This window comes from Bactrocera neohumeralis, chromosome 4 (genome assembly GCF_024586455.1).
Source record: "Bactrocera neohumeralis isolate Rockhampton chromosome 4, APGP_CSIRO_Bneo_wtdbg2-racon-allhic-juicebox.fasta_v2, whole genome shotgun sequence".
NCBI classification, from domain to species: Eukaryota; Metazoa; Arthropoda; class Insecta; order Diptera; family Tephritidae; genus Bactrocera; species Bactrocera neohumeralis.
Genome location: NC_065921.1, coordinates 21,616,459 through 21,642,897, shown reverse-complemented (window position 1 = coordinate 21,642,897; position 26,439 = coordinate 21,616,459). Strand labels below are relative to the sequence as shown.

The following is a 26,439-nucleotide window of genomic DNA, read 5'->3' as shown; positions in this document are numbered from 1 at the left end:
TCTTTTAACAGTATTTTGTGAACTTTTCATTAAGAACTTTTGGAAATTCAGCCATTGACAGCTGGTTTCCGTAGGCACCTCTCAATAACGTCTCCACGCGGTGTTCAGACAAAGGTTTCATTTAAATTTGAAAAACCAAATATCATCTGTTAATAGATTAGTATAGGACGTGACTAATCGAAGGATTACAAAAATAAAATTAATTTTGGGCAAAGTTGCAAACAGAACAGTATGATTTTAATTCTAATTTAACACCAAATTGCCTTGAAAAATTAGTTGTAATCGAAAAAAACTCCTTCAATCAATCAAGAGGTCATCCTCTTTAGTAAAACTGTGAAAAATTTCAATATGATCGCTTTCACTAGTTTCCGAGAAATCGTGGCCACCGACTTTGAGAACGATGCTTCGTAAAAAACACGATCAAAGAGTGAAGTAGCCTAGTCTGATGGCCTGCTTATCAAACGTTCTATTTTCTACACTTTTATTGCGATTGCCTTGAAACTTTCAGAAAATATTCCAGATATACATATCATAGTATTTAAAAACAATTAAATTGGAAATTGAAATTTTAAAACCCACGTAGCCTTACCTTAATCAGTACAAATCTTTATTTTTGGCACCGCTTAACCTTTAAGGAATCATAGTAGTATAACCCATGAAAAATTAGGCGATTTTCGTGATGTTTTTTTAAAGAAAGCACGCATTCGAATGTTTCGAAGTTCTTTGGACATAGTATTAAAATTAACAAAATGGCGTATTTCAGAAAAAAATGTTGCTTTTTAGGTAAAAAAGTGGTCGTTTTTTAATGATGCCAAATTGACAATTTCCAACCAAGCAAAAAGATAGTACGTCATTGTATAGTAAATATATTCAAGAATACTCAGTTCCAATTTGAAGTCGATCGGCAATTTCTTGTTGAGTTATGATGTCAGCAATTTTGAAAAATGCGTTTAAAGCTTCAACTAATCGATTTATACTTGCTAGCGGTCGCTCTTTAGAACGCTGTCATTCAAAAAATATTCAATAAACGACCTTACCGATTTCATATGATATTTTTGAATATATAAACTATCGAAAAAATCGATTTTTTGATAATGTCACACTGGTGACAGTGTAAAGATGTGTAAAATCAAATAATGAACACGCTTACTCACCATATAGTGGTTATGTTAAAAACTAATAGCTTTCAGTTTCACAAACGAGATGTTAAGAGGTTCGTAGGAGCCGATAAAAAAATTAAACAATGGGCGTGGCAGTGACCACAGTCAGTTGAAACATTATGTCTCAGCAAGTTCTTAAACAATTTACACCAAATCCTGTGCTACATTTTACTTGTAGTACATTGACAATGCAATGGTATCTTACAGCTTGAAAATAGAAGAAATCGCGCTACAGCTGCGAATATCCCTCATACAAGTATATCTCAAATTTATATTCCAAATGACTCTTTCACTTTACAGTATATATGTAAATCTAGAGTCAATATTCTTAACGACATAAGCACGCAAAGCATATTTAAGGTATGCAATCTTACTACATATACATACGTCTAAAAATAGATGGAATCGGATTATAACACTTCAAGTCACCAGATATCGAATATGTGGACCTCAATGCCTATGGCTGATTATTTACCGATCATTTCTTAAAAAAAAACGTCAAAAAGCAGATTCCGATTTTTTGGTTGACTTTTTTCTCATTGACCCATTATATTAAATTAAGCTATTTTAGTTAAGTTTATATCACATACATATATTTCATCTAAATTAAATAGCTTGATTTTAATGTATATTTTTCCTATACGAATGAAACTAAATGTGTCTACCAACTATAATATACATAAGTTAATAATAAGTTAATAATAGAGGGAGAAAAAAATATTTTTTTATCAAGAAATAGAGTTCTTCACTATTAAATCTACTCTTGTTCATGGTTTCTTCACAAATATGGCATAGTATGGTGGTGGCTAACTATAAAAATCAAACACGCTTATATGCATTTCTTCTCTAGCAACAATTTTTCAAATTTTTGTAATATTTCTTACATTAACTATTATGAACCGTGAAATTGCCTGACCCCACAATTAGTACAGCCACAAAAATACCTGAAAAACAGGACACAATAAAAATTAAATTTACACAAAAAAGATTATATAAAAACTTAATTGGTTGCAGAACGAATTCGCTTTGTGAACTGTTCTTCCTTCTTTACTTTTACTTTCTTATGAGAAAAGCAAATAATAATTGTTCGAAAGTGGAGTGTCGACTTTCTTTTTATTATCCTTTCAACAACAGCAAACCAGCTGTAGACGTGTCTTCCCAGAAAGTAAGAAGGGTTGAACTTTATTTAGGAAACCAACAGAGTGGCTTAAGTAACATTTATATGAAAGACGCTGCAAACCAGTCATTAAGATTTGTTACAGGAAACAAGTTATTGTACAAATAAGAGAGTAGAATAAAGGAACGCAAAAATTTACATACTTGACTAACCGATATATTTAAGGGTGTAAGGAAAGTAAAGCTGGCTTTAAGTGCAGCGTTGCTAAATTGTTTGATGGAAATGTTAGCATACGCTTGAGCAAGGGATGAATGAAAAATAGTTTAGAAAAATGTCTAATTTTATAGTTGAACCACTTCGGAAAATAAACTTAAATTGAATTTTAGTGTCTATTAATTTTTTTTATATTCGAAATAGCTGAAATATAAGTTAAGTATTTAATATTATTATTATTCAGAATTGGTTAACGTCAACGTCAATATTTCTAGGCCATGACCTGCCTATTCTTGGCGGTTGGCTGACAGAGGGCAAAAGCACCTGACCACAAAACGGCTTGTGATAATAAAACCAATATACATGCATACATATATTTCGTATTAGTCGCATGTGTACTGATTGCTCGATAACTTGAGAACAACGTAACAATTATCAATAAGATAAGGTCTTTGCTGTTATTAATATTGCATCGTCATAAAACAATCTCTAAAAAATTAGTTTTTGAAAAGCTGCTGGGATATTTATTTTTAGTCAGAGGTCGCAGTGTCACACCGTAACAAGTCCCTTAACTACGTTTAATATTTATAAACTTAGTTTATAGCTGAAACCAGCAGGTAATTTGGCTATCAGAAGTTCTGCGTCATTTTGCTTTGCAACTATTATCAAGTAATTAACCCAGGTAAGATAATGTTTTCGTTATCACAGGAAGCAAAGAAAACAGAAACAAAACAAAACCCAAAATTAGAAACAAATAAATCAAAAACATGAAATAGAAACATAAAACGCATTAAACAAAAATATTTTTATAGTTCACGCGCGTGTGATATAGTCCAAACTTTCTTGAACAATAACTCACTTTTGAGTATATGGTAAAGGGTGATCCTTTTCGAGGTTCGCTACTTTTTTAAAGACACACAGAAAATTCAAATTTAATGGGGACTGTTTATTATTATTCGAAAGAACATTCTTTGGCATTTATTTCTTGAAGATTATCTCTTATAAATGTTGACCGCGACTACGTCTTAGTCAGTCCATCCGTTGACCGGCAACTGGCGCATGACAGGCGGGGTGTTTTTCTTCAAGGCCTAAATCGAAGCGAGAATATCCGCATTGACTTTAGGTTTTACATATCCCGACAGAAAATAGTCTAACGGTGTGATATCGCACGCTCTTGGTGGCCAATCGACCGAACCAAAACGTGAAATTATTTGGTACCCGAAGTGTGCTCTCAATAAATCCAACACATTCTTTACAGAACAAGAATTTTCGTAATAAAGTTGAACGATCTAAAAACGTTATTCGGGCGTAAGTCTTTCAAATAAAAATCATGTCAATCAATGTCAATAACTACTGAACAAAAATTATATAACACCTTGACAGCACTCAAGAGCGATTTCTCAAAAATAGGTATTGAAAAAATTACCTCTACTTGGATCACCCATTATAAATGGTGCAGAAGAAATTTGTTATTATCTACATCATCAATTGATAACAACTCGCTATTTGGCTTTGAAAGGAACACTTCAATAAATTATCGATAATTTTGGTTATTTTTGTGTTGGAAAATACGTACAAATATTTTTAGTAGATTAACCTTTAAACTTTCGTAAACAAAATATAATTATTGCGCAAATCCTTTACTTTTAAATGTTTCTTTTGATTTTAAACTGTTAACAATGGTAACAGGTTTTCAAAATCGGCATAGCAAAGAAGCTTGAACACGAAAGGTATCCGGATTTTCGACCGGCAATATGATTCATTAAATATTTATAAAATTTGGGCTCTACAAAAAGCTTTTTCAAAAAAATTACGTCCAAATATGCACCCCCCCTAATGCGATCCTTTGTGCCAAATTTCACTTTAATATCTTTATTTATGGCTTAGTTATGACACTTTATAGGTTTTCGGTTTCCGCCATTTTGTGGGCGTGGCAGTGGGCCGATTTTGCCCATCTTCGAACTTAACTTTCTTATGGAGCCAAGAAATACGTGTACCAAGTTTCATCATGATATCTCAATTTTTACTCAAGTTACAGCTTGCACGGACGGACAGACGGACGGACGGACAGACAGACATCCGGATTTCAACTCTACTCGTCACCCTGATCACTTTGGTATATATAACCCTATATCTGATTTTTTTAGTTTTAGGACTTACAAACAACTGTTATGTGAACAAAACTATAATACTCTGCTTAGCAACTTTGTTGCGAGAGTATAAAAACTAATAGGGTGGATTATTAGAGGATTTCCTGAGGATCACGGAGATATCACAAGTTGATCGATACGTAAAACAAGAAGAGCCTTAGGTTTTGTAGTTTATCCTAAACATGCTTTTAAGGCTGCTGAACGTTTATAAGTACCAACAGGTTTTCGCATTCTCAAAGTGTTCTTTAAGATTAAAAAGACATCAGCAAGTGTCTTTCATAACCTTTTGTATCAAAACAGAACAAACAAAATTGATAAAATTTGTATCGGAATGATTTTTTTCAAATTTTTCAAACAAAACGGAATTTTGCTATTAATCTAGATCTTTGTGTTTTCTCATGTGCCTTTTATAAACTTGAAAAAAAAACTTGTGACACGATTTTGTATACACGTTTTTTATCATCTTCAGATTAGTTTTTGTAAACTGAAAGTTTAAATGTCCCAGCAAAAAGCGCAATTGTATCATTATATAATATTTATTACCACTAAATATTTTTAAAAAAAGTAACATATATGTACATGTATTATAAACAATAACTGGCCGACGATTTAACACTAAAACACACCACGATTATAAAGCCACGGCAATATGGCTTCGGCGTGTTTACGAAATCGTTCATTTCTGTACATGGACTTTTTAAACTCTTCAGCCTCAGGCGTATTACCCATTAAATTGCTAACATCAGCAGCTTCCGACGGATCGACAAGCACAATGGACATATGACCCATAAGCTCATATAGACCTGAAAAGCAAAAATGTTTTAAGTTTGGTATTATATTACGTGAAACTAACTTAAATCTCAATTGCTCACTCACCCCACGTGCCATACTTATAAAGCGCTATATGGATATCCTTCAAGGTTGGCAATTGCTTTGGATATTTTAGCAGTTTCAAGCACTCAATCAAATTGTCATGATAGTACTTAATAAAGTAATCGAAGTGTTTCAACTTCACATCAAGACTAATGGAAGATATAAGGAAACAGTACAAATCATTCACCGGTGAACCATAACGTTCGCACTGAAAATCGACGAAATATGTTTCCTTAATTTTACCAAAAGCATCATATTGAAACATAATGTTGTTGGCCCAGAAATCACCATGATTCAAAACATTAAATTCATTCGGATCAGCTTTCATTACTGAGCGGAAGTCATTGAAAAAGTTCCGACGATTTTTTTCCTAACAACAAGATAAGAATAATAAGTAGTTATATGCATAATTTATGTTTCATAAGTTGTGATATTTACCAAACTATCCATATACAACTCACTGCCTTCATATAAGGGCACACTGTCATAGAATACATTTGGTGCAGTTTTATCCATATTTTCCATTACATCAATGAGCCCTTCGCTGTACATGCCCACAGTCACAATTTCTGGATATTTGCCTTTGGTCTCAACACGCACTGCTGTGGCGGCATGCCATTGTGCCAACTTTTTCAATGTGGCCTTGGTGTGTTCAATGTCGAAACCCTGAAAGCGGTTGGCATTTTTGAAACCACGCGGACGTAAATCCTCCATAAGTATAACACCGAATTCGGATGGTGTATCTATATCATAATATTGTGGTGAGAACTTCACCTCAACACCCACTTCACCATACATTTGCTCCAACTCCGGTATCACATCACTGTACATGGTGCGTTCCGTATCAAATATATTATGACCGGCAAAGATTTTTTGCATGGATTCGATGGGTAGCTTGATCATATATGATACCTGCTTTGAATCACCATCTGGAAAACCAAAAATATTTTTTTCTTTTCAATTTTTTAACAAAGATTAATATATTATTCACTTACACTTCAGTTCCACGTCAATATTCACTAAGCCCATGAGTGTGGCATAGTTTTCGCCAGCAGCTTGTGCCGGTCGCACTGTGAAATTTTTAACGCACTTAAAATTCGGTATGTTTTTCTGCAGCAGATCTACAAATAGTTCCGCTTTCAGCCACTCGGGGATTTGACGCGCGGGATTTGGCGCCTCATTGGCCTCTGTCTTACTCGCGTTCGGCGCGCTTTTAAGCTCATTTGTTTGTTGTTTACCATTCACAACAGCTGTCGTAGACATCTTTTTAGGTTATTTTTCTATGCTATTTTCACAAAGCAAACAAAAAATAATAACAAATTTGAACCGCCGCGATCGGCACTCTCTTTAGAACTATTCTAAAAAAGCGTTGCGCTTGCATTTATATACGGCCGCTGCATCAATTGTTTATACTTATCTATGTATATATGAACATAGTGTGTGCATAGATTGAGAATGGGTGAAATTTTGGTAAAGCTTTATGAACTGATGTGCCGTTGCAGAGAACTTCTCTCAAGTGCAACAACTATTTATTGATTTATTCTTGTACCGAGCTTTAGGCATTATTGAAAAGGAAACAACGTACATAGTGTGCGTAATGGAGTGATAAGCAACCATAAAATTACTCCATAAAACACTTGTGGCACACTTACCGCACGAATTCGCACGAAAATGACCACTTGCGATTTCGACGGTATTAGCTTCAGATAGTAGGCAACCTCTAATTGCTTTTATAGCATTCTAAGGGACCTAACAATATCAGAAACATATAGACATATGTTTTTTTTTTATTTTTAAAATGTATGCGCAAACTCTTTAAATGCCTGGTAAGAGTATTATTCAGATTTCAACTTAGTTCAAAGGCCCGTTTTAGGAAGTCTATTAGCTCAACGAACTGAACATGCAAGTCATTCCACGTAATCTTAGTGCATGTGTACCTACAATAGACGTTGAATGAGTAACGAAATATTCATAGCGGTCAGTTTATCTCCGTAATAAATCAATTTAAAAAAAGCTCTTCGAGTATATCAAACTTTCTGAATGACATCCATGCATACACCTATAAAGAGTTAAATCAACTACGAAACATCATCACACAATTTACGTTATTAAGGCTTCGGCTAAGCTCTTTTCGAATAGTTATACTCCGTAAGCGATCGGTTTGGATGTGTTGCGCACACATTGTATTCTTTAAAGCTCTCTTAGTCAAATTAAGTGAAAAAGCATAAACTTACAAAAGCAAGATGTCAGCGACAACAGAAGTGTGTACAAATGGTACTGCGGAAACCATTAAAACCGCAACGGAAACTACTAACAATGGTGCTGCAGCCAATGGCGCACCTAATGCTGAGAGTCAAGTCCCTGAATGGCTGAAAGAGAATCTATTTGTAGATCTGCTGCAGAAAAACGTACCAAATTTTAAGAGCATTAAAAATTTCACCGCCAAAGTCTCGGAAGGCGCTGGCGAAAATTTCGCCACACTCTTGGTCTCGGTGAATTTAGACGCAGAGCTTGAAGGCAAGTAAAAATGAATTGCACTACTTGTGGGAGCATATAAAATTGCAAAAGTTTAGATGGAGAAACACAAAATTTCTCATATATGATCAAACTGCCCATCGCCTCGGTGCAGGAACTAATGGCGAATAGTCATAATATATTTGAAACGGAAAGTGTCATGTATAAAGACGTGATACCGGAAATGGAGCAAATGCATAGAGATGCGGGTGTTGACGTGAAATTCGGAAAAAATGTTACGACATAAAAACGCCATTCAAATTCGGTGTTGTACTCATGGAGGATTTGCGTCCTTATGGCTTCAAAAATGTCAACCGTCTTGAGGGTTTCGATATGGAACACACCAAGGCCGCATTGAAAAAGTTGGCACAATGGCACGCCGCCTCAGCGGTGCGTGTTGAAACCAAAGGACAATATCCGAAAGTAGTTTCTGATGGGGTATATACGGAGGACATGTTAAAAATGATGGAAAAGATGAGTGAATCCACGACCGCATTGTATATGGCATGTGTGCGCACGTATGAGGGCCATGAAGAGTACTACGATAGTTTGGTATGTGCCGAGGCTTTAGTCTTATGTAAAGGAAGTGTGTGATTTTTTCGTTGTTCTATTTCGTTTTTATTTTAGAAACGAAACCGTGAGAACTTTGCCGAAGAATTCCGTCCGCTGCTGAAAATCGATCCAAATGAGTTCAACGTTTTAAATCATGGTGACTTTTGGGCCAACAATGTTATGTTCCAATATGATGACGCGGGCAAACTTAAGGAAACTTATTTCGTTGACTTTCAGTTGACGCGTTATGGTCCACCGATAAATGATCTGTATACTTTGCTGATATCGTCAACGAACCTGGATGTGAAACTAAAGCATTTCGATTATTTTATTAAATAGTATCATGATAATTTGATTGAGTACTTGAAATTACTGAAATATCCCAAAAAATTACCCACCCTTAAAGAAATCCATATAGCCATGCTCAAATATGGCACTTTCGGTGAGTAGAAAGTGAAATATCAAATGAGCTTTATTATCTATAATATTCTTTGTTTTTCTTTCACAGTTGTGAACACAGTTGTTGGTCATTTGTCCGTCGTGCTGCTCGAACCAAATGAAGCAGCTAATGCAAACAATTTAGTGGGCAATACAGAAGATGGCATGGCTCTGAAAAAGGTGATGTACACAAATTCACGTTATCGGAAACACATTGAGGCACTACTTCCTTGGCTTTATCGTCGTGGCGCTTTTTCGTGACTAAGGTACAATAATTCGGTCCTAAAAGAAATTTATGTAGTCACATCTGTAGCACATATTTAATTTTTATTGAATTAAATGTATTTGTACATGAAGAAAAATTGTCGAATCTAACTGATTTCCTAAATTGAAATTGAGATTGGTCTAATGAAGAGAGTGGAAAACACTTTAAGAACATATAAAAGACACAATAAAAATAAATAAAAACGGTAATAACGATATTAAGTTTAAAATAATTTTTTGTGATTTGTTTTATTAACGGTTTCAAGCTTTCTTGACATTTTATTGACGGAAGTGGAGAAGGTGAATATACATGATTTGTGTTATTAAAACTATTAGCTTATAGAGTTTACTTTACTCCAGCACATCCCAAAGACATATGTTTTAATTTATGTTATAAAAGAAAGTCGTGTTAGTTATTCTATTTATAACTCCAGAACGTCTGAACCGATTTGACTGAAAATAGGTGGGGTGCTAACTTAGAACCAGGAGACGGACATAGGATATTTTCTATCTCTATGTCAAAAGTCAATACAACTCTCATATAAAAATTTAAATATTTTATTAGAATTTTTTATTGTTACAAACCTACACTATTAACAAAGAAATTCTGAAATTTTTGGAAAAAAATATGTATTTTAAACTCGACTATTGCGACGCCATTTCCGGTGACCTCTCGGAAAATAGATTCACCCGCGTTGGCAAGATAACTCTTTATAGGATCATCTAAACTGCAAAATACATGTTTTTGTTAAAACCTCAACTTAGAACTTGGACGAAGGAAAAACAACTGAAAATTGGAGTTTTGACAGACATTTCTACAAAAAAATTTGAATTTTGCGACATTTTTTGTAACTCAAAGAGCTGTATAAAATTTCATGAAGATCGGTTGAGTAGTTCTCGAAAAAACTTGTCAACCGACTTCAAAAATACAGTTTCGCGAAAAACGTGTTTAAAGACGGCGCACTTAACCAAGTATGTATGTATATGTACACAAAACTTTTTCAGAATCACGGTAGCGAAATATTTTAAGAACAGCGGTATCAAATATTGGCACCAATGAGCGAAATTGCAATTTTATCAGTCAATCAACTGCGATAAGATTAGATTTTGGTCAAACAAAAATATAAATATTGCAAAATTAGTTAGCATCACCGTGACGCACCCCAAATTTTTATGCTGGTTGTAAAAACTAGCCGCATAAAAGGAATATACGTACATAGAAGCTTATCTAATCACACATCTTCTGTTATACAATATAGAGAGGATTATTTTGCAAATTATTCAGAAAGCATAAAGATAAACATTCAATGATTATGGAACCCCTTGCTAATGAGTAGATGAAATTGTAATGTATTCTTAAATAGTGGCAAAGGATTGTGACGGAATCATGGTAGATAAGCAAAGTATCTGTTTGAGAAAGTGAAAACGAGGAGTGACTCAGCTATTTTAGTTTCGGTACATAAATATCTTCATTTAATGTAAGATTTTATTCCAAAATTTACTTGATTTCTTAAACTTGACTTTCGTGAATAAGAGACCGTCTGTAGATATAAGAAAACCTAGCAGCTATAGTTTCTATAACACATTTCATCCATATTCAAAACAACCTGTTCGTTTCCCCCACTAAAATGTCAAGAAACAGCGATACCGTTAGTAAAAATTTCACAAAAAATTATTTTAAAATTGATATGAATACTGAATCACGCTACTACTTAAATATTGAGTAAAATTTAGAATCATAGAACTGTGAGATCATAAGATCGAAATTATTATATATATTTTTTTTATTGTTTCTTTCATATTTTCATAAAGTGTTTTCACAGTAGCTTTGTTCATTGGACCAGAGAAATTTGCCAATTAAAAATCAATTAGACTTAACAATTTTTATTCATGTATATTTATTTCAATTAAAATTAAATATATGTTATGGGTATTCACACGTTCTATTAGTCACTAAAACGCGCCACGATGATAAAGCCAAGGAAATAATGCCTCAACGTGTTTCCGATAACGTGAATTTGTATACATCGCTTTTTTCAGAGCAATGCTATCTTCTGAATCGCCGATTATATTGGCTATACTAGCTGTCTCATTTGGCTCGAGCAGCACGATGGACAAATGACCAATAACTGTGTTCACAGCTGTGAAGAAAAAACAAAGAATGTTATAAAGATAATAAAGCTCATTTGATATTTCACTTTCTACTCACCGAAAGTGCCATATTTGAGCATGGCTATATGGATTTCTTTAAGTGTGGGTAGTTTTTTGGGATATTTCAGTAATATCAAGTACTCAATCAAATTATCATGATAGTATTTAATAAAATAATCGAAATGCTTTAGTTTCACATCCAGGTTCGTTGACGATATCAGCAAAGTATACAGATCATTTATCGGTGGACCATAACGCGTCATCTGAAAGTCAACGAAATAAGTTTCCTTAAGTTTGCCCGCGTCATCATATTGGAACATAACATTGTTGGCCCAAAAGTCTCCATGATTTAAAACATTGAACTCATTTGGATCGATTTTCAGCAGCGGACGAAATTGTTCGGCAAAGTTCTCACGGTTTCGTTTCTAAAATAAAAACGAAATAGAACAACGAAAAAATGACACACTTCCTTTACATAAAACTAAAGCCTCGGCACATACCAAACTATCGTAGTACTCTTCATGGCCCTCATACGTGCGCACACATTCCATATACAATGCCGACATGGATTCACCCATCTCTTCCATCATTTTTAAGAAGTCCTCATTAAATGGTCCATCAGAAACTATTTTCGGATATTGCCCTTTGGTTTCAACACGCACCGCTGATGCGGCGTGCCATTGTGCCAACTTTTTCAATGCGGCCTTGGTGTGTTCCATGTCGAAACCCTCAAGACGGTTGACATTTTTGAAACCATGGGGACGTAAATCCTCCATGAGTATAACACCATATTTGGATGGCGTTTTTATGTCGTAATATTTTGTTCCGAATTTCACGTCAACACCCGCATCTCTATACATTTGCTCCATTTCCGGTATCACGTCTTTATACATGACATTTTCTGTATCAAATATATTATGACTATTCGCCATTAGTTCCTGCACCGCGTCGATGGGCAGTTTGATCATATATGAGAAATTTCCTATTTTTCCATCTAAAATACGAAGAAATAAACTTTTGCAATTTTATATGCTCCCACAAGTAGTGCAATTCATTTTTACTTGCCTTCAAGCTCTGCGCCTAAATTCACCGAGACCAAGAGTGTGGCGTAATTTTCGCCAGCGCCTTCCGAAACTTTGGCAGTGAAATTTTTAATGCTCTTAAAATTTGGTACGTTTTTCTGCAGCAGATCTACAAATAGATCTTTTTTCAGCCATTCGGGAACTTCACCCTTAGCATTCGGTGCGCCATTGGCTGCAGCACCATTGTTAGTAGTTTCCGTTGCGCTTTTAATGGTTTCCGCAGTCCCATTTGTACACACTTCTATGGTTGCTGACATCTTGCTTTTTCACACAACAATTTTCACTTAATTTGACTAAGAGAGCTTTAAAGAATACAATGTGTGCGCAACACGTCTAAACCGATCGCTGTACGGAGTATAACTATTCGAAAAGAGCTTTGCCGTAGCTTTAATAACAAAAATTTTGTGATAATGTTTCGTAATTATGCATGTCAGTTAGAAAGTTTGAAATTTTGGAAGAGCTTTGTTTTAAATTAATTTATTTAAGAGATAAATTTACCGCGATTACATTCTTGTATGAATGAGTGTATGAGAGACTAGTTTATGTATGTACATATGTATGCATTAAGATTTACTGGAATTGGGGTCTCTTAACTCTATTATTATAATAACCTTAGCTATGCTGACAACCAATAGAGATATGACAATTTAGATTAAATAAAAACAAAGGTACTTATAAACAGAAATAACCGATTGTTTCGTCACCCACATACTTTTGACTGAACCAAAAATTATCAATTATAAAACATAAAATCGAAACATAGAACGCAATAAACAAGAATAATTGTATAATTTCGGTGTTTTTTACGCGCGTGTCATATAGTCCAAACACTCTTGATCAATAACTAATATTTGAGTATATGGTAAAGGGTGATCTGTTTCGAGATTTCCTACTTCTTTAAAGAAACACAAAGAAACTTCAAATTTATTTGGCATTTATTTTTTGAAAATTATCTCCTCAAATATCAAATGGCCCATCCATTGAGTCCAATTTCTGATGACACGTTGGAGCATTTCGACTAACTGCCAAATGGCACGCGTGATGTTCAGCTTCAAGGCCTGAATCGAATCGATTGTCCACTTCTTGATTTCACACGATCTTGGCGGCTAATTGACCGGCCCAAAAGGTAAAAGTATCTGCTCACCGAAGTGTTCTCTCAATAAATCCCTTCATTAAAGCGATGTTGAAACCAAATGTTGACAAGATCACGTATTTGAATTTCGACTCTCCACGGTCTTCGTGTACACTCACATCCGCGGCAGCTATATTTTCTTCACTGCGTGCTGGGCGTGTTCTATTCGCTCGAATATTATATAATAATGAATGATGGGTCTCAAGATGGGTGATGGTGTTGCTGAGTACGTTCATTAGGCTGATTATGTTGACCATAAGTTGAGCGAAACGCGTGAAACACATTTTTTACAGAAGAAGAATTTTCATAATAAAGCTGAACGATTCGGTGAAGGTTGTTCAGGCCTAAGTCTTTCCTTGATGAAAGTCAAACACCACTGAACAAAAATGTCATGACAGCTTGACACGACTCATGCGTGATCTCTCAAAAAGAGGCCATTGAAAAAAGTACCTCCATTTGGATCACCCATTATATGGATAATTATTATAAACTTATTGCACATTTAGTATGTATACACCAAAATAAATATAAAATCACCATAATTTAAGAACAACGATAGAAAAAATTGGCACGAACCAACGAAATTAAAATTTTATCAGTCATTCAATTGCGATAAGATTAGATTTTGGTCAAACAAAAAGCAAAATACAAATATTACTAAATTGGTTAGCATCAGCGTGACGAAATTTTCGAACAAATTTTTAAATTTGCATCAGCCGTTGTACAATCTAGAGTGTATGATTTTGCAAATTATTTAGAAACATTATAGAGATAAACAACCAATGATTATGAATGACTGAGCTGTTTTAGTTTACGTACCTAAATTTATTCATTTAATGTCCGATTTTTTAAAGAACTTCTTTACTTTCTTTATTACAATATCTTCATTTAATATACGATATTATCCCAAAATTTTCTTAAACTTTGCTTTCGTGAACAAAAGACCGTCTGAAGATATAAGGAAACGTAATATCTAAGATATAAGAAACCTAACCTAATACTAATTTCATATTTTTATTAAATGATTCATGCAATTTATTTGGGATGCGCTTGAGTAAAATAGGCTCTAGCAGCTAATAGATTTCATAACACATTTCATCTATTTCCAAAAAATCTTTCTACTTTTAGCAATAAAATGTCAAGAAAGCTCGATACTGTTAGTAAAAAAACTAGTCCAACATCAAGTTAACCACTTCAAATCGATTAGACTTAACAGCTTTTCTTCAAGTACATTTATTTCAATTAAAACAAGTAAGAAAGTGCTAAGTTCGGGTGTCACCGAACATTTTATACTCTCGCACGATAAAGTGATAATAATTTACATATTTTTTTATTTTGCCGTAAAATTAATTAGATTAGATCAATTTGTGTACTTTGAGTATTGAATTGTATTTTCATTTCCTAATGTATATATTATACAGAGAAGGCATCAGATGGAATTCAAAATAGCATTATATTGGAAGAAGGCGTGGTTGTGAACCGATTTCACCCATATTTCGTACATGTCATCAGGGTGTTAAGAAAATATTATATACCGAATTTCATTGAAATCGCTCTAGTAGTTCCTGAGATATGGTTTTTGGTCCATAAGTGGGCGAGGCCACGCCCATTTTCAATTTTCAAAAAAAGCCTGGGTGCAGCTTCCTTCTGCAATTTCTTCCGTAAAATTTAGTGTTTCTGACGTTTTTTGTTAGTCGGTTAACGCACTTCTAGTGATTTTCAACATAACCTTTGTATGGGAGGTGGGCGTGGTTATTATCCGATTTCTTCCATTTTTGAACTGTGTATGGAAGTGCCTGAAGGAAACGACTCTGTAGAGTTTGGTTGACATAGCTATAGTAGTTTCCGAGATATGTACAAAAAACATAGTAGGGGGCTGGGCCACGCCCACTTTTCCAAAAAAATTACGTCCAAATGACACTTTATAGGTTTTCGGTTTCCGCCATTTTGTGGGCGTGGCAGTGGGCCGATTTTGCCCATCTTCGAACTTAACCTTCTTATGAAGGTTTCATCATGATATCTCAATTTTTACTCAAGCTACAGCTTGCACGGACAGACAGACATCCGGATTTCAACTCTACTCGTCACTCTGATCAGTTTGGTATATATAACCCTACATATGACTCTTCTAGTTTTAGGACTTACAAACAACCGTTATGTGAACAAAACAATAATACTCTCCTTAGCAACTTTGTTGCGAGAGTATAATAAATATATGCTACAGGTGTACATACTGACTATTCTACCTTAGTCACTAATAAGCGCCACGACGATAAAGCCAAGGAAGAAGTGCCTCAATGTGTTTCCGATAACGTGAATTTGTGTACATCACCTTTTTCAGAGCCATGCCATCTTCTGTATTGCCCATTAAATTGTTTGCATTAGCTGCTTCATTTGGTTCGAGCAGTACGATGGACAAGTGACCAACAACTGTGTTCACAACTGTGAAAGAAAAACAAAGAATATTATAGAGATAATAAAGCTCATTTGATATTTCACTTTCTACTCACCGAAAGTGCCATATTTGAGCATGGCTATATGGATTTCTTTAAGGGTGGGTAATTTTTTGGGATATTTCAGTAATTTCAAATACTCAATCAAATTATCATGATAGTATTTAATAAAATAATCGAAATGCTTTAGTTTCACATCCAGGCTCGTTGACGATATCAGCAAAGTATACAGATCATTTATCGGTGGACCATAACGCGTCATCTGAAAGTCAACGAAATAAGTTTTCTTAAGTTTACCCGCGTCATCATATTGGAACATAACATTGTTGGCCCAAAAGTCACCATGATTTAAAACGTTGAACTCATTTGGATCGATTTTCAGCAGCGGACGAAATTGTTCCGCAAAGTTCTCACGGTTTCGTTTCTAAAACAAGAATACTTCAAACATTTATTTTACATAAAATTAAAGCATCGGCATATACCAAACTATCGTAGTACTCTTCATGACCCTCATACGTCCGCACACATTCCATATACAAAGGCGTCGTGGATGCGCCCATCTCTTGCACCATTTTTAACATGTCCTCGTTGAATATTCCATCAGAAACTATTTTCGGATATTGTCCTTTGGTTTCAACACATGCCATTGTGCCAACTTTTTCAATGTGGCCTTGGTGTGTTCCATGTCGAAACCCTCAAGACGGTTGACATTTTTGAAGCCATGGGGACGTAAATCCTCCATGAGTATAACACCATATTTGGATGGCGTTTTTATGTCGTAATATTTTGTTCCGAATTTCACGTCAACACCCGCATCTCTATACATTTCATTCATTCAAATTCATTTTTACTTGCCTTCAAGCTCTGCGTCTAAATTCACCGAGACCAAGAGTGTAGCCAGCGCCTTCCGGCACTTTGGCAGTGAAATTTTTAATGCTCTTAAAATTTGGCACGTTTTTCTGCAGCAGATCTACAAATAGTTCCGGTTTCAGCCATTCAGGGACTTGACTCTCAGCATTAGGTGCGCCATTGGCTGCAGCACCATTATTAGTAGTTTCCGTTGCGCGTTTAATGGTTTCCGCAGGATCACTTGTACACACTTCTGTTGTCGCTGACATCTTACTTTTGTAAGTTTATGCTTTTTTTCACTCAACAATTTTCACTTAATTTGTCTAAGAGAGCGTTAAAGAATACAATGTGTGCGCAACACGTCTAAACCGATCGCTCTACGGAGTATAACTAGTAGTAGCAGTTTTGTTGCTGCGGAGAACTTTTTTAAGAACAACAAACATTTTATTTGTTGATATTAACTAAGAGTCAAAAATAATGTTCATGAGAGTCTTATATGTTAACATGTAGCATATTTAGTCACTGAGTAGAAGCTTAAATACTAAAAGAAGAAAACAAAGTTCAAAGCTAATTCAAATTATGTTTATATTTGAGCTCTTAACAATAGAACTAGAAATTTATATTGCGGCTGCCAAAGAGATTACCTCCATGCCATGGAGTTAACAATTTTTGGCAAGAAAAAATTCCGGCTTTTTTAAGAAAGTTAGTAAAAGTTGTTCAAAAGAGAAGTGAGTATTCTCAAAATATGGATACACAAGTATTTATATATTGTCGTTTGAACGAATCTCTTTCTATTGTGTAGGAGGGTGACTGAGTGAGATGAATGGAAAATATTTAGTATATCAATAAACAGTTCTCTGCTCAGTTGTATTTTTTTTACCGGTGTGTTTGTTTATGTTATAAACATAAAATATAAGTGGCTATGCGTTTTTTTTTAATCTTATAGATATGAAACCGGTTTCTTCCACGCGACATAAGTTAGTTTTCCAATTTTTTGACAAATCTATTTTTATTATTCAGGTGACTTATAATCATTCTTTCCTCGGGTTAAAACATCGCTTTTTCTCATATAAAAAATTAAATATTTTATTCAAATTTTTTATTGTTACGAACACATAGCATTGAATTCTGAAATTTTTGGAGAAGAATATTTTAAACTTGGTAATTGCGACGCCATTTCCGGTGAACCCTCGGAAGAAAGATGCGCCTACGTTGGCAGGATGACTCTTTACAGCATCATCTAAAGTGTAAAAATACGTGTTTTAGTTAAAACCTTAACTTAGAACTTGGACGAAGGAAAAAAAACTGAAAATTGGATTTTTGGCGGACATTTTTACAAAAAAATTAAAATTTCAGTTAAAATTTCGGGACATTTTTTTCAAATTTGTAGTTGTAATTGAATAAACATCCTTCGTCCAAGTCTATGAGGATTGTATCCCAAAGATCTGTGTAAGTCTGTGAGGATTGTATCTCAAAGACCTGTGTAAAATTTCATGAAAATCGGTTGAGTAGTTCTCGAGAAATCTTGCTAAACGACTCAAAGAAATAGTTTCGAAAAAAAACGCGTTTAAAGACGACGCACTTAGCCTAGCTGCTTCGAGCGCTCAAGTTCTCAGGGTTGTATCTTCGAAACTATTACTCGGAACAATTTGAACATTTAGAACAATCTTTTAGATCTGGTTGTAGAATTTCTTCTTCTTTACTGGCGTAGACACCGCTTACGCGATTATAGCTGAGTTAACAACAGCGCACCAGTCGTTTCTTCTTTTCGCTACGTGGCGCCAATTGGAGATTCCAAGCGAAGCCAGGTCCTTCTCAACTGGTATTTCTAACAGAGTGGAGGTCTGCCTCTGTCTCTGCTTCCCCTGGCGGTAGTACCCGCCAGAGCTGGAGTGTTTTCGTCCATTCGAACAACATGACCTAGCCAGCGTAGCCCCTGTCTTTTAATTCGCTGAACTATGTCAATGTCGTCATATATCTCGTACAGCTCATCGTTCCATCGAATGCGATATTCGCCATGGCCAACGCACAAAGGACCATATATCTTTCGCAGAACCTTTCTCTAGAAAACTCGTAACGTCAACTCATCAGATGTTGTCATCGTCCATGCCTCTGGACTATATAGCAGGACGGTGATTATGAGTGACTTATATGTAGAGTTTGGTCTTTGTTCGTCGAGATAGGACTTTACTTTTCAATTGCCTACACAGTCCGAAGTAGCACCTTTTTGCACGGTCCAAAAGCATGTTTGTTTTAGCTCGTTGACCGGTATGGTAAATAAATACATTTTTCCGAAAAGGAAGAAGCCGCACCGTGCCATATCAGGTGAATACGGGGAGTGATTAAGGGTTAAAATGTGATTTTTGGTCAAATAATCGGTCACAAGCAACTTCCGTGTACAATCTAGAAAGAATGACTTGCAAATTATTTATAAACAATAAAGATAAAGATACAATTGATGACTGAGCTGTTTAAGTTTAGGTATGTACATAAATTTCTTCATTTAATGTATGAACTTATTCCAAAGATTTTCTTAATCACTTAAACTTAGGTTTCATGAAGAAGATATAAGGACACGTAGCAGCTATTTATTTTACTTGGCCGACTAGTCCACGCTTTAGTGTGGCTGATATATAGATGGTACTACTAATACCCTCTATATAATTTCTAGTCAGCCCCTAGCTTTAAAAGAAACGTATGATACTAATTAGGAACCTATTAGTTAATGAGATATAGCATTTTGGTTGAAGCACTTGTGTTGGTTTACAAAAAATGGATCAAAAAGCATTTCGTATATTAATAAAACATTGCTTTTTGGGAAAAAAATAATGTTGAATATGGGCTCTGCGCCAGGCAAATCAACCGTTGAAAAGAATTTGTCTTTTATATTGTATTTACATAAAGTGTTTTATTATTAGCTCTCTTCATTAGACCAAAATAAATTTCAATTTAGGAAATCAGTTAGACCAAACAATTTTTCTTCTAGTACAAATACATTTAATTCAATTAAAATTAAATATATGCTATAGATCTGTGAATACAGATTACATAAATTTCTATTAGGATCGAATTATTGTAGCTTAGTCACTAAAACGCGCCACGATGATAAAGCCAAGGAAACAGGACCTCAACGTGTTCCCGATAACGTGAATTTGTATACATCGCCTTTTTAAGCGCTCTGCTCTCTTCTGAATCGCCGATTATATTGGCTATACTAGCTGTCTCATTTGCCTCGAGCAGCACGAGGGGCAATAGAGTAATAACTGTGTTCACACCTGTGAAGAAAAACCAAAGAATATTACAGAGATAATAAAGCTCATTTGATATTCCACTTTTTACTCACCGAAACTGCCATATTTAAGCATGGCTAGATGGATTTCTTTCAGGGTGGGTAATTTTTTGGAATATTTCAGTAATTTCAAGTACTCAATCAAATTATCATGATAGTATTTAATAAAGTAATCGAAATGCTTTAGTTTCATATCCAGGCTCGGTGACAATAGCAGGAAACTATATAGATCATTTATCGGTGGACCATAACGCGTCATCTGAAAGTCAACGAAGTAAGTTTCCTTAAGTTTACCCGCGTCATCATATTGGAACATAACATTGTTGATCCAAAAGTCACCATGATTTAAAACATTGAACTCATTTGGATCGATTGTCAGCAGCGGACGCAATTCATCGGCAAAACGCTCATGGCTTCGTTGCTAAAATAAAAAACAAAAAACAATAGAATAAAAACAAAACCACACACTTCCTTTACATAAAACTAAAGCCTCGGCACATACCAAACTATCGTAGTACTCTTCATGGCCCTCATACGTACGAACACATTCCATATATATTGGCATCGTTAATTCACCCATCATTTCCATCATTGCTAACACGGCCTCGTTAAACACTCCATCATTAACTACATTCGGATATGGTCCTTTGGTTTCAACACGCACCGCTGAAGCGGCGTGCCATTGTGCCAACTTTTTCAGTGCGGCCTTGGTGTGTTCCATATCGAAACCCTCAAGACGGTTGGCATTTTTGAAACCATGCGGACGTAAATCCTCCATGAGTGTAACACCGAATTTGAATGGCGTTTTTATGTCGTAATATTTTGTTCCGAATTTCACGTCAATACCCGCATCTCTATACATTTGCTCCATTTCCGGTAACACATCTTTATACATGACACTTTCTGTTTCAAATATATTATGACTATACGCCAATAATTCCCGCACCGAGTCGATGGACACTTTCATCACATATGAGAAATTTTGCATTTTGCAATCTAAAATACAAACAAATAGACTAATACAATTTTAGATGCTTCTTCAAGTTGTGCAATAAATTCATTTTTACTTGCCTTCAAGCTCTGCGTCTAAATTCACCGAAACCAAGAGTGTGCCGTAATTTTCGCCAGCGCCTTCCGGCACTGTGGCAGTGAAATTTTTAATGCTCTTAAAATTTGGTACGTTTTTCTGCAGCAGATCTACAAATAGTTCCGCTTTCAGCCATTCGGGGACTAGACCCCCAGCATTAGGTGCGTCCTTTGGCTGCAGCACCATTGTTAGTAGTTTCCGTTGCGCGTTTAATGGTTTCCGCAGGATCATTTGTACACACTTCTGTTGTCGCTGACATCTTACTTTTGTAAGTTTATGCTTTTTACACTCAACAATTTTCACTTAACTTGACTAAGAGAGCTTTAAAGAATACAATGTGCGCGGGCCACGTCTAAACCGATCTCTGTACGGAGTATAACTATTGGAAAAGTGCTTTGCCGTAGCATTAATAACGAAAATTTTGTGATGATGTTTCGTAGTTAATTTAACCCTTTATAGGTGTTTGTATGTATGTCATTCAGAAATTTTGATATTTTCGAAGATCTTTTTTTTAGTTAATTTATTTCAAAGATAAACTGACCGCTACTATGAACATTTCCGCTCACTCTATTATTATAGTATTTACTTTGGATTTAGTATTTCCGTTAGAAAATCTCATATATGTGATATTAAATATAATTTGCACACATGTACTTAAGTCTGATTTTCTAATCATTTTTTTTCTCTTTTAAATATTCAGTACAGTATACACTACTTCATTGCACTACAGAAAAAAAACATGTAATTAAATGCAGAAATGTCTCTTATATATGACTTTTCATGAAATTCGCATAAAGCCTTCGATTTGAAAGAAGAAAAAGTAAAAAAAAAAATAAGCAAGTTATATTTTGTTTTCGGTCACAAGTGAGGTCAGACACTTCTAGACTAGCTTTGAACGCACAGCAACGAGCTCAGCGCTCGCTGTCGGAGTGAATGCTCGGTTTCTTAAAAGATACTGCCTTTCGTAGCAGTAAGTCTACCGCCACCTTGATAGCAGCCACTTCTGCTTGAAAAAGACTGCAGTAATCCAATAGCCTAAAGCTAAAATCCTTCTGAGTTTTCAGAGGATTGGAGCTTTTAAGAGTAACCCTCGACTCAGAACCGGAAACCGCGTTTGACCCCGTGTTACCTATGTTAGTGCCGCTTAACACGTATCGTATTAATTTTGTTTGAAGAGTTTTGATAAAATTAAGTTTGAATATAATCAATAATATTTAGTTAGAACTCTATAAAGAACGTATGCTCGGAAATAAGATATTATTCTACTAAATAATACATTTAATAGTTTTAGTAAGACAATTTTATATTTGGCTTCTGTGAATCAATTGTAATAAATATCTATCTCACAGGAAATCGATTTTTATGTTAAAAATGCGTAATAAAAAGGTTGTGTAAAATATTAATTTTTTTAAAGAGTCAGTAGGGTAATCTTTTTTAAATTTTTTTTGCATTTTCTGTTCGTTTATACCCGTAGAATTAATGTAGAAACCAACTTTACCATTCGAAGCTTTCGAAAAAAGCCCAAAAATAATAATACCGCTCGATGGTCGGACACTTTAAATGCGTTTTTCTCAAAACACACTCAAATCATGATATGTGAAAAAAGTTCTATTGTAGAATAAAAATTTCTATGAAAAAAATGTCAAAAAAACAGGCCAGATTACCCTACTGACCCATTAAGGGGTTACATGGGTTTACGGGCATCAAAAAAATTAATTTTTTTCATTATCTTATTAAATTCTCCAACACCTCTAGAATATTGTCCTAAATTTCCATGTTAATCCGTGTAATAGTTTCGGAGATACAGCCTCCAGAACTTGTGCACTTACATATGTCTCACTTTTATTGTCACTCAAATCTTTAAACGCGTTTTTCTCGAAACTATTTTCGAAGTCAGTTGACAAGATTTCTCGAGAACTACTCAGCCGATCTTCACGAAATTTTACACAGATCTTTGAGATACAATCCTCATAGACTTACACAAATCTTTGAGATACAATCCTCATAAACTTAGGCGAAGGATTTTTTCGATTACAACTTTTTGAAGAAAATGGCGCGAAATTTTCACTGAAATTTTTAAGTTTTTTATTAAAATGAAGTGCCGAAATTCCAATTTTCATTTTTTTTCCTTCGTCCAAGTTTTTCACTTTAGTTGATACTGTAAGGAGTTATCCTGCCAACGCGGGCGCATTTTTTCCGACGGGTCACCGGAAATGGCGTCCCAATGGCCGAGTTTAACACATTTTTTCCAAAAATTTCAAAATTTCTTTGTTAAAAGTGTATGTTTGTAATAATAAAAAATTTTAATAAAATATTTAATTTTTTATTTCAGAAAAATTTGTTGAAAAAAATATGTTTTTTACCCGAGGAAACCCATGTAACCCCTTAAATGAAAAAAATGAAAATTGTCCGTATTTAGCTCGAAATAATCAATGAATCTCCAACCTTAATATGTCTACGCAATACTTTTTCCCACCCGAAAGGTGACTCAAACCAAATGGGGAATACTGTTATAATTAACATAATAGTTTTTGAAAAAATTACGTTGTTACAAGCTTTCAGCACTGTTTAATGAACTTGAATTTTATCTACCTGATTGCTCGATATTAATTATTAATACATATAAGTATTTAATTAAATACATGCAACATATTTTTGGTGGAACTATGTACTTTAATCAGGCATTGCCAATTAAACTTATATTTACATATGCATTACATACTAATTACTTTTGTTTGTATGCAACACGATCAAAGCTCAAATTCAGCATGACAATAGATTTTATTCTATTTTTAATACAAGACTTGTGAAGATCGGTAGAAAAAACGGTGTAAAAACCAGTAAGCTGTAATACCGTTTCTTATAGCTATGGTTACCATATTCCCTGATTTGTCAGGGAATTCCCTGATTTTGACCTTCGGCATTGATTCCCTGATTTTCGTGAAAATTCCCTAATTTTTGCCACTGTAACCAATTAAATACGACAGTTTTAAGAAAAAAAGAATTGGAGGAACAAGTATCAGCTTTTGCAGCCGATATTGCCACTGTCAATTTCGGTGGATTGAATCGAGAAAACATCCCAAAATGTTTTTTCTTTGTTAAAAAGAGATTTCAATAACTGGGCTTGTAGAAATCGGTTGCCCAGCTCACATTTTGCACAATTCTGCTCATTATGGCTTGCATCGTTTCAAACTCGATGCAGCTTTTGACATTGAAATCATACCCTTCAAATTGTTCAAACATTTTTTTAAATTTACACTTTGAACACAGAAGAATTAAAAACATTTTACGAATTTTTTCAAGTTGAGTACGAGCCTATGTTGTCCCATTCCAAAACTAGGTGGCTTAGTTTATTTCCTTTAGTTGAAAGAATCTTGAAAAAGTTTGTTCTGTTGAAGTCGTATTTTTTATCGATTGAGAAACCCCCCCGCATTTTTGAATTCTTTTTTTTCCAATGACTTTGTTGAATCTTTTTTGTTTTTTTTTTACATGCTCACATGTCCATTTTTGAACAAAATTTCATTCCTTTCACTTTAACCACCAAACTCAATGCTTTGAATGCTAATGAAAATGTGCGGACTTATGCACACATATGTAACGGGACTGATTTTGACTTTCGATCAAAAATTTAGTAAGAGGTTATAGTCTTGCTTTGAACAAAAATTACAAATTTTGTGAAGATTTCTTGTCAAATAAAAACACTTTCATACTTGATTTTGATCGGTCAGTTTGAATGGCAGCTGCATGTTATAGAGCTCCGAGCTGAGCAATTTGTTCGGGATTATAGCATCGCCATAAAAATTGATTATTGCCAAATTTTGTGAGTCTATCTTTAAAATTTGTATTCTCAAGAACTCAATTCTAATCATTCAGTTTTTAAGACACCTATAGTGGTCGGAGAGTCCGACTAAAGAGCAGCTTCAAATCAATATCTAAGAAACTGAGTGACTAGTTCGCATATTTGTACATAACATGCTGACAAAAAGACAGTCCTTTTTTACAAAATTTAACGGAAGCTCCTCTACTTATTTCAATGAAATTTCGAAAGCTTGTTGATACTAACGAAAGCTTTCGCGACTTAGCATTTCACTTGATAATGTAAATGACAAACATTTTTTTTTGTTTTTGTTAATAAATTTCTATAGGGATCCGAAAATTATTATTCGATATCTGCAAACAAACTCGTACGAGTTTTGGAAATATACATACATATAATAATAGATCAGAATAATCTTTAATAATTTATTAAGTGACACACCCCCAGTGTGACAAACAACAAAAGATTTTTTGGAAAAAAAATACTTTTTTTTGAGAATTTATTCTTTAAATATGGATCGAGTAACTTCATTCGAACCTTCTTTACATTATAGAGCATACTTTTGACAAAGAGTTTTAAACCTTTTTTTCCAAAAATTTCTGAATTTCTTTATTAATAGTGTATGTTTGTAACAATAAAATGTTTTAATAAAATATTTAATTTTTTATATGATAAACTAATTTTAGAAAAAAGCTGTTTTTCACCCGAGGAAACCCAACCAACTTTTTAAGTAACGATATAAATGCCTAAAATTAAATTCATAATATTACCAATGATTATTTGTCGGTAGGGATCTCCACTACCGGTTTTTTACTTCATTTTTAAAGCTAGTAATTAATTTTAGAGCTTTCTCATACTTAATTAATTAGTGCGTAATAAGCAGTTAAAAACTTGAATGACTGTGAGAGAGCGCAAGAGCGCAAGAAATGTCAACTTTTAGACAAAAAAAAAAGTAGCTGTGAATATTAGTTTACTCTCAACATAACAATGCTTGCTGCGTTAAGAACGCTTTAACGTTATTCAATTAGTACAGAGAGTAGTCAAGCTGTTGAAAAAAAAATTAAAATAAATGAATAATAATAAGAGAAAAACAAAAATTATAGGCTTTTGCCAGCTTTTATGGGAGCTTTTGCTAGCTTTTATGGGAGCTTTTGCTTACCATAAAAGTATTTGAGCATTGTGTTTGACATATGAAAAATTTGCTTGATATTTAGCTGCCTACCAGTCGAGTCCGCAGTTGCTTTCCGGAGAGCATGCTCGTGTATTTAATAAATGCGGTAAATGTTTTCGTGTAAAAA

General features: G+C 34.5%; 4 protein-coding genes and 1 pseudogene across 5 annotated transcripts in view; 2 read left to right on the top strand and 3 right to left on the bottom strand.

Annotated features, from left to right (window-relative positions):
- The window catches only part of LOC126756029 (uncharacterized), an 84,746-nt gene that overhangs the window by 47,158 nt on the left and 11,149 nt on the right, over positions 1-26,439 (top strand). Inside the window, exon 1 of one of the 2 annotated variants that reach the window (XM_050468823.1) lies at positions 26,369-26,418. The exons of the other annotated variant lie outside the window; for it this stretch is intronic. Coding sequence (XP_050324780.1) covers positions 26,395-26,418 — 24 coding nt within the window. The 5' untranslated portion in view covers positions 26,369-26,394. Of the gene's footprint in view, positions 1-26,368; positions 26,419-26,439 lie in introns of those variants that run through there. 2 annotated transcript variants of the gene reach the window in all.
- On the bottom strand, positions 5,158-6,854 carry LOC126756031 (uncharacterized). The gene is made up of 4 exons (XM_050468828.1): positions 6,509-6,854; positions 5,952-6,442; positions 5,517-5,883; positions 5,158-5,443 (listed from the first exon to the last, which is right to left on the bottom strand). The coding sequence occupies exons 1-4, from the start codon at positions 6,774-6,776 to the stop codon at positions 5,256-5,258; spliced, it is 1,314 nt and encodes a 437-aa protein (XP_050324785.1). The 5' UTR covers positions 6,777-6,854; the 3' UTR covers positions 5,158-5,255.
- On the top strand, positions 7,738-9,478 carry LOC126756033 (uncharacterized; annotated as a pseudogene).
- LOC126756030 (uncharacterized) lies at positions 11,081-12,856 on the bottom strand. Its single transcript, XM_050468827.1, has 4 exons — positions 12,498-12,856; positions 11,933-12,426; positions 11,491-11,857; positions 11,081-11,422 (listed from the first exon to the last, which is right to left on the bottom strand). The coding sequence occupies exons 1-4, from the start codon at positions 12,769-12,771 to the stop codon at positions 11,235-11,237; spliced, it is 1,323 nt and encodes a 440-aa protein (XP_050324784.1). The 5' UTR covers positions 12,772-12,856; the 3' UTR covers positions 11,081-11,234.
- On the bottom strand, positions 19,860-21,750 carry LOC126756032 (uncharacterized). Its single transcript, XM_050468829.1, has 4 exons — positions 21,309-21,750; positions 20,740-21,233; positions 20,292-20,658; positions 19,860-20,223 (listed from the first exon to the last, which is right to left on the bottom strand). Exons 1-4 carry the CDS (start codon positions 21,553-21,555, stop codon positions 20,036-20,038), a joined length of 1,296 nt encoding a protein of 431 aa, XP_050324786.1. The 5' UTR covers positions 21,556-21,750; the 3' UTR covers positions 19,860-20,035.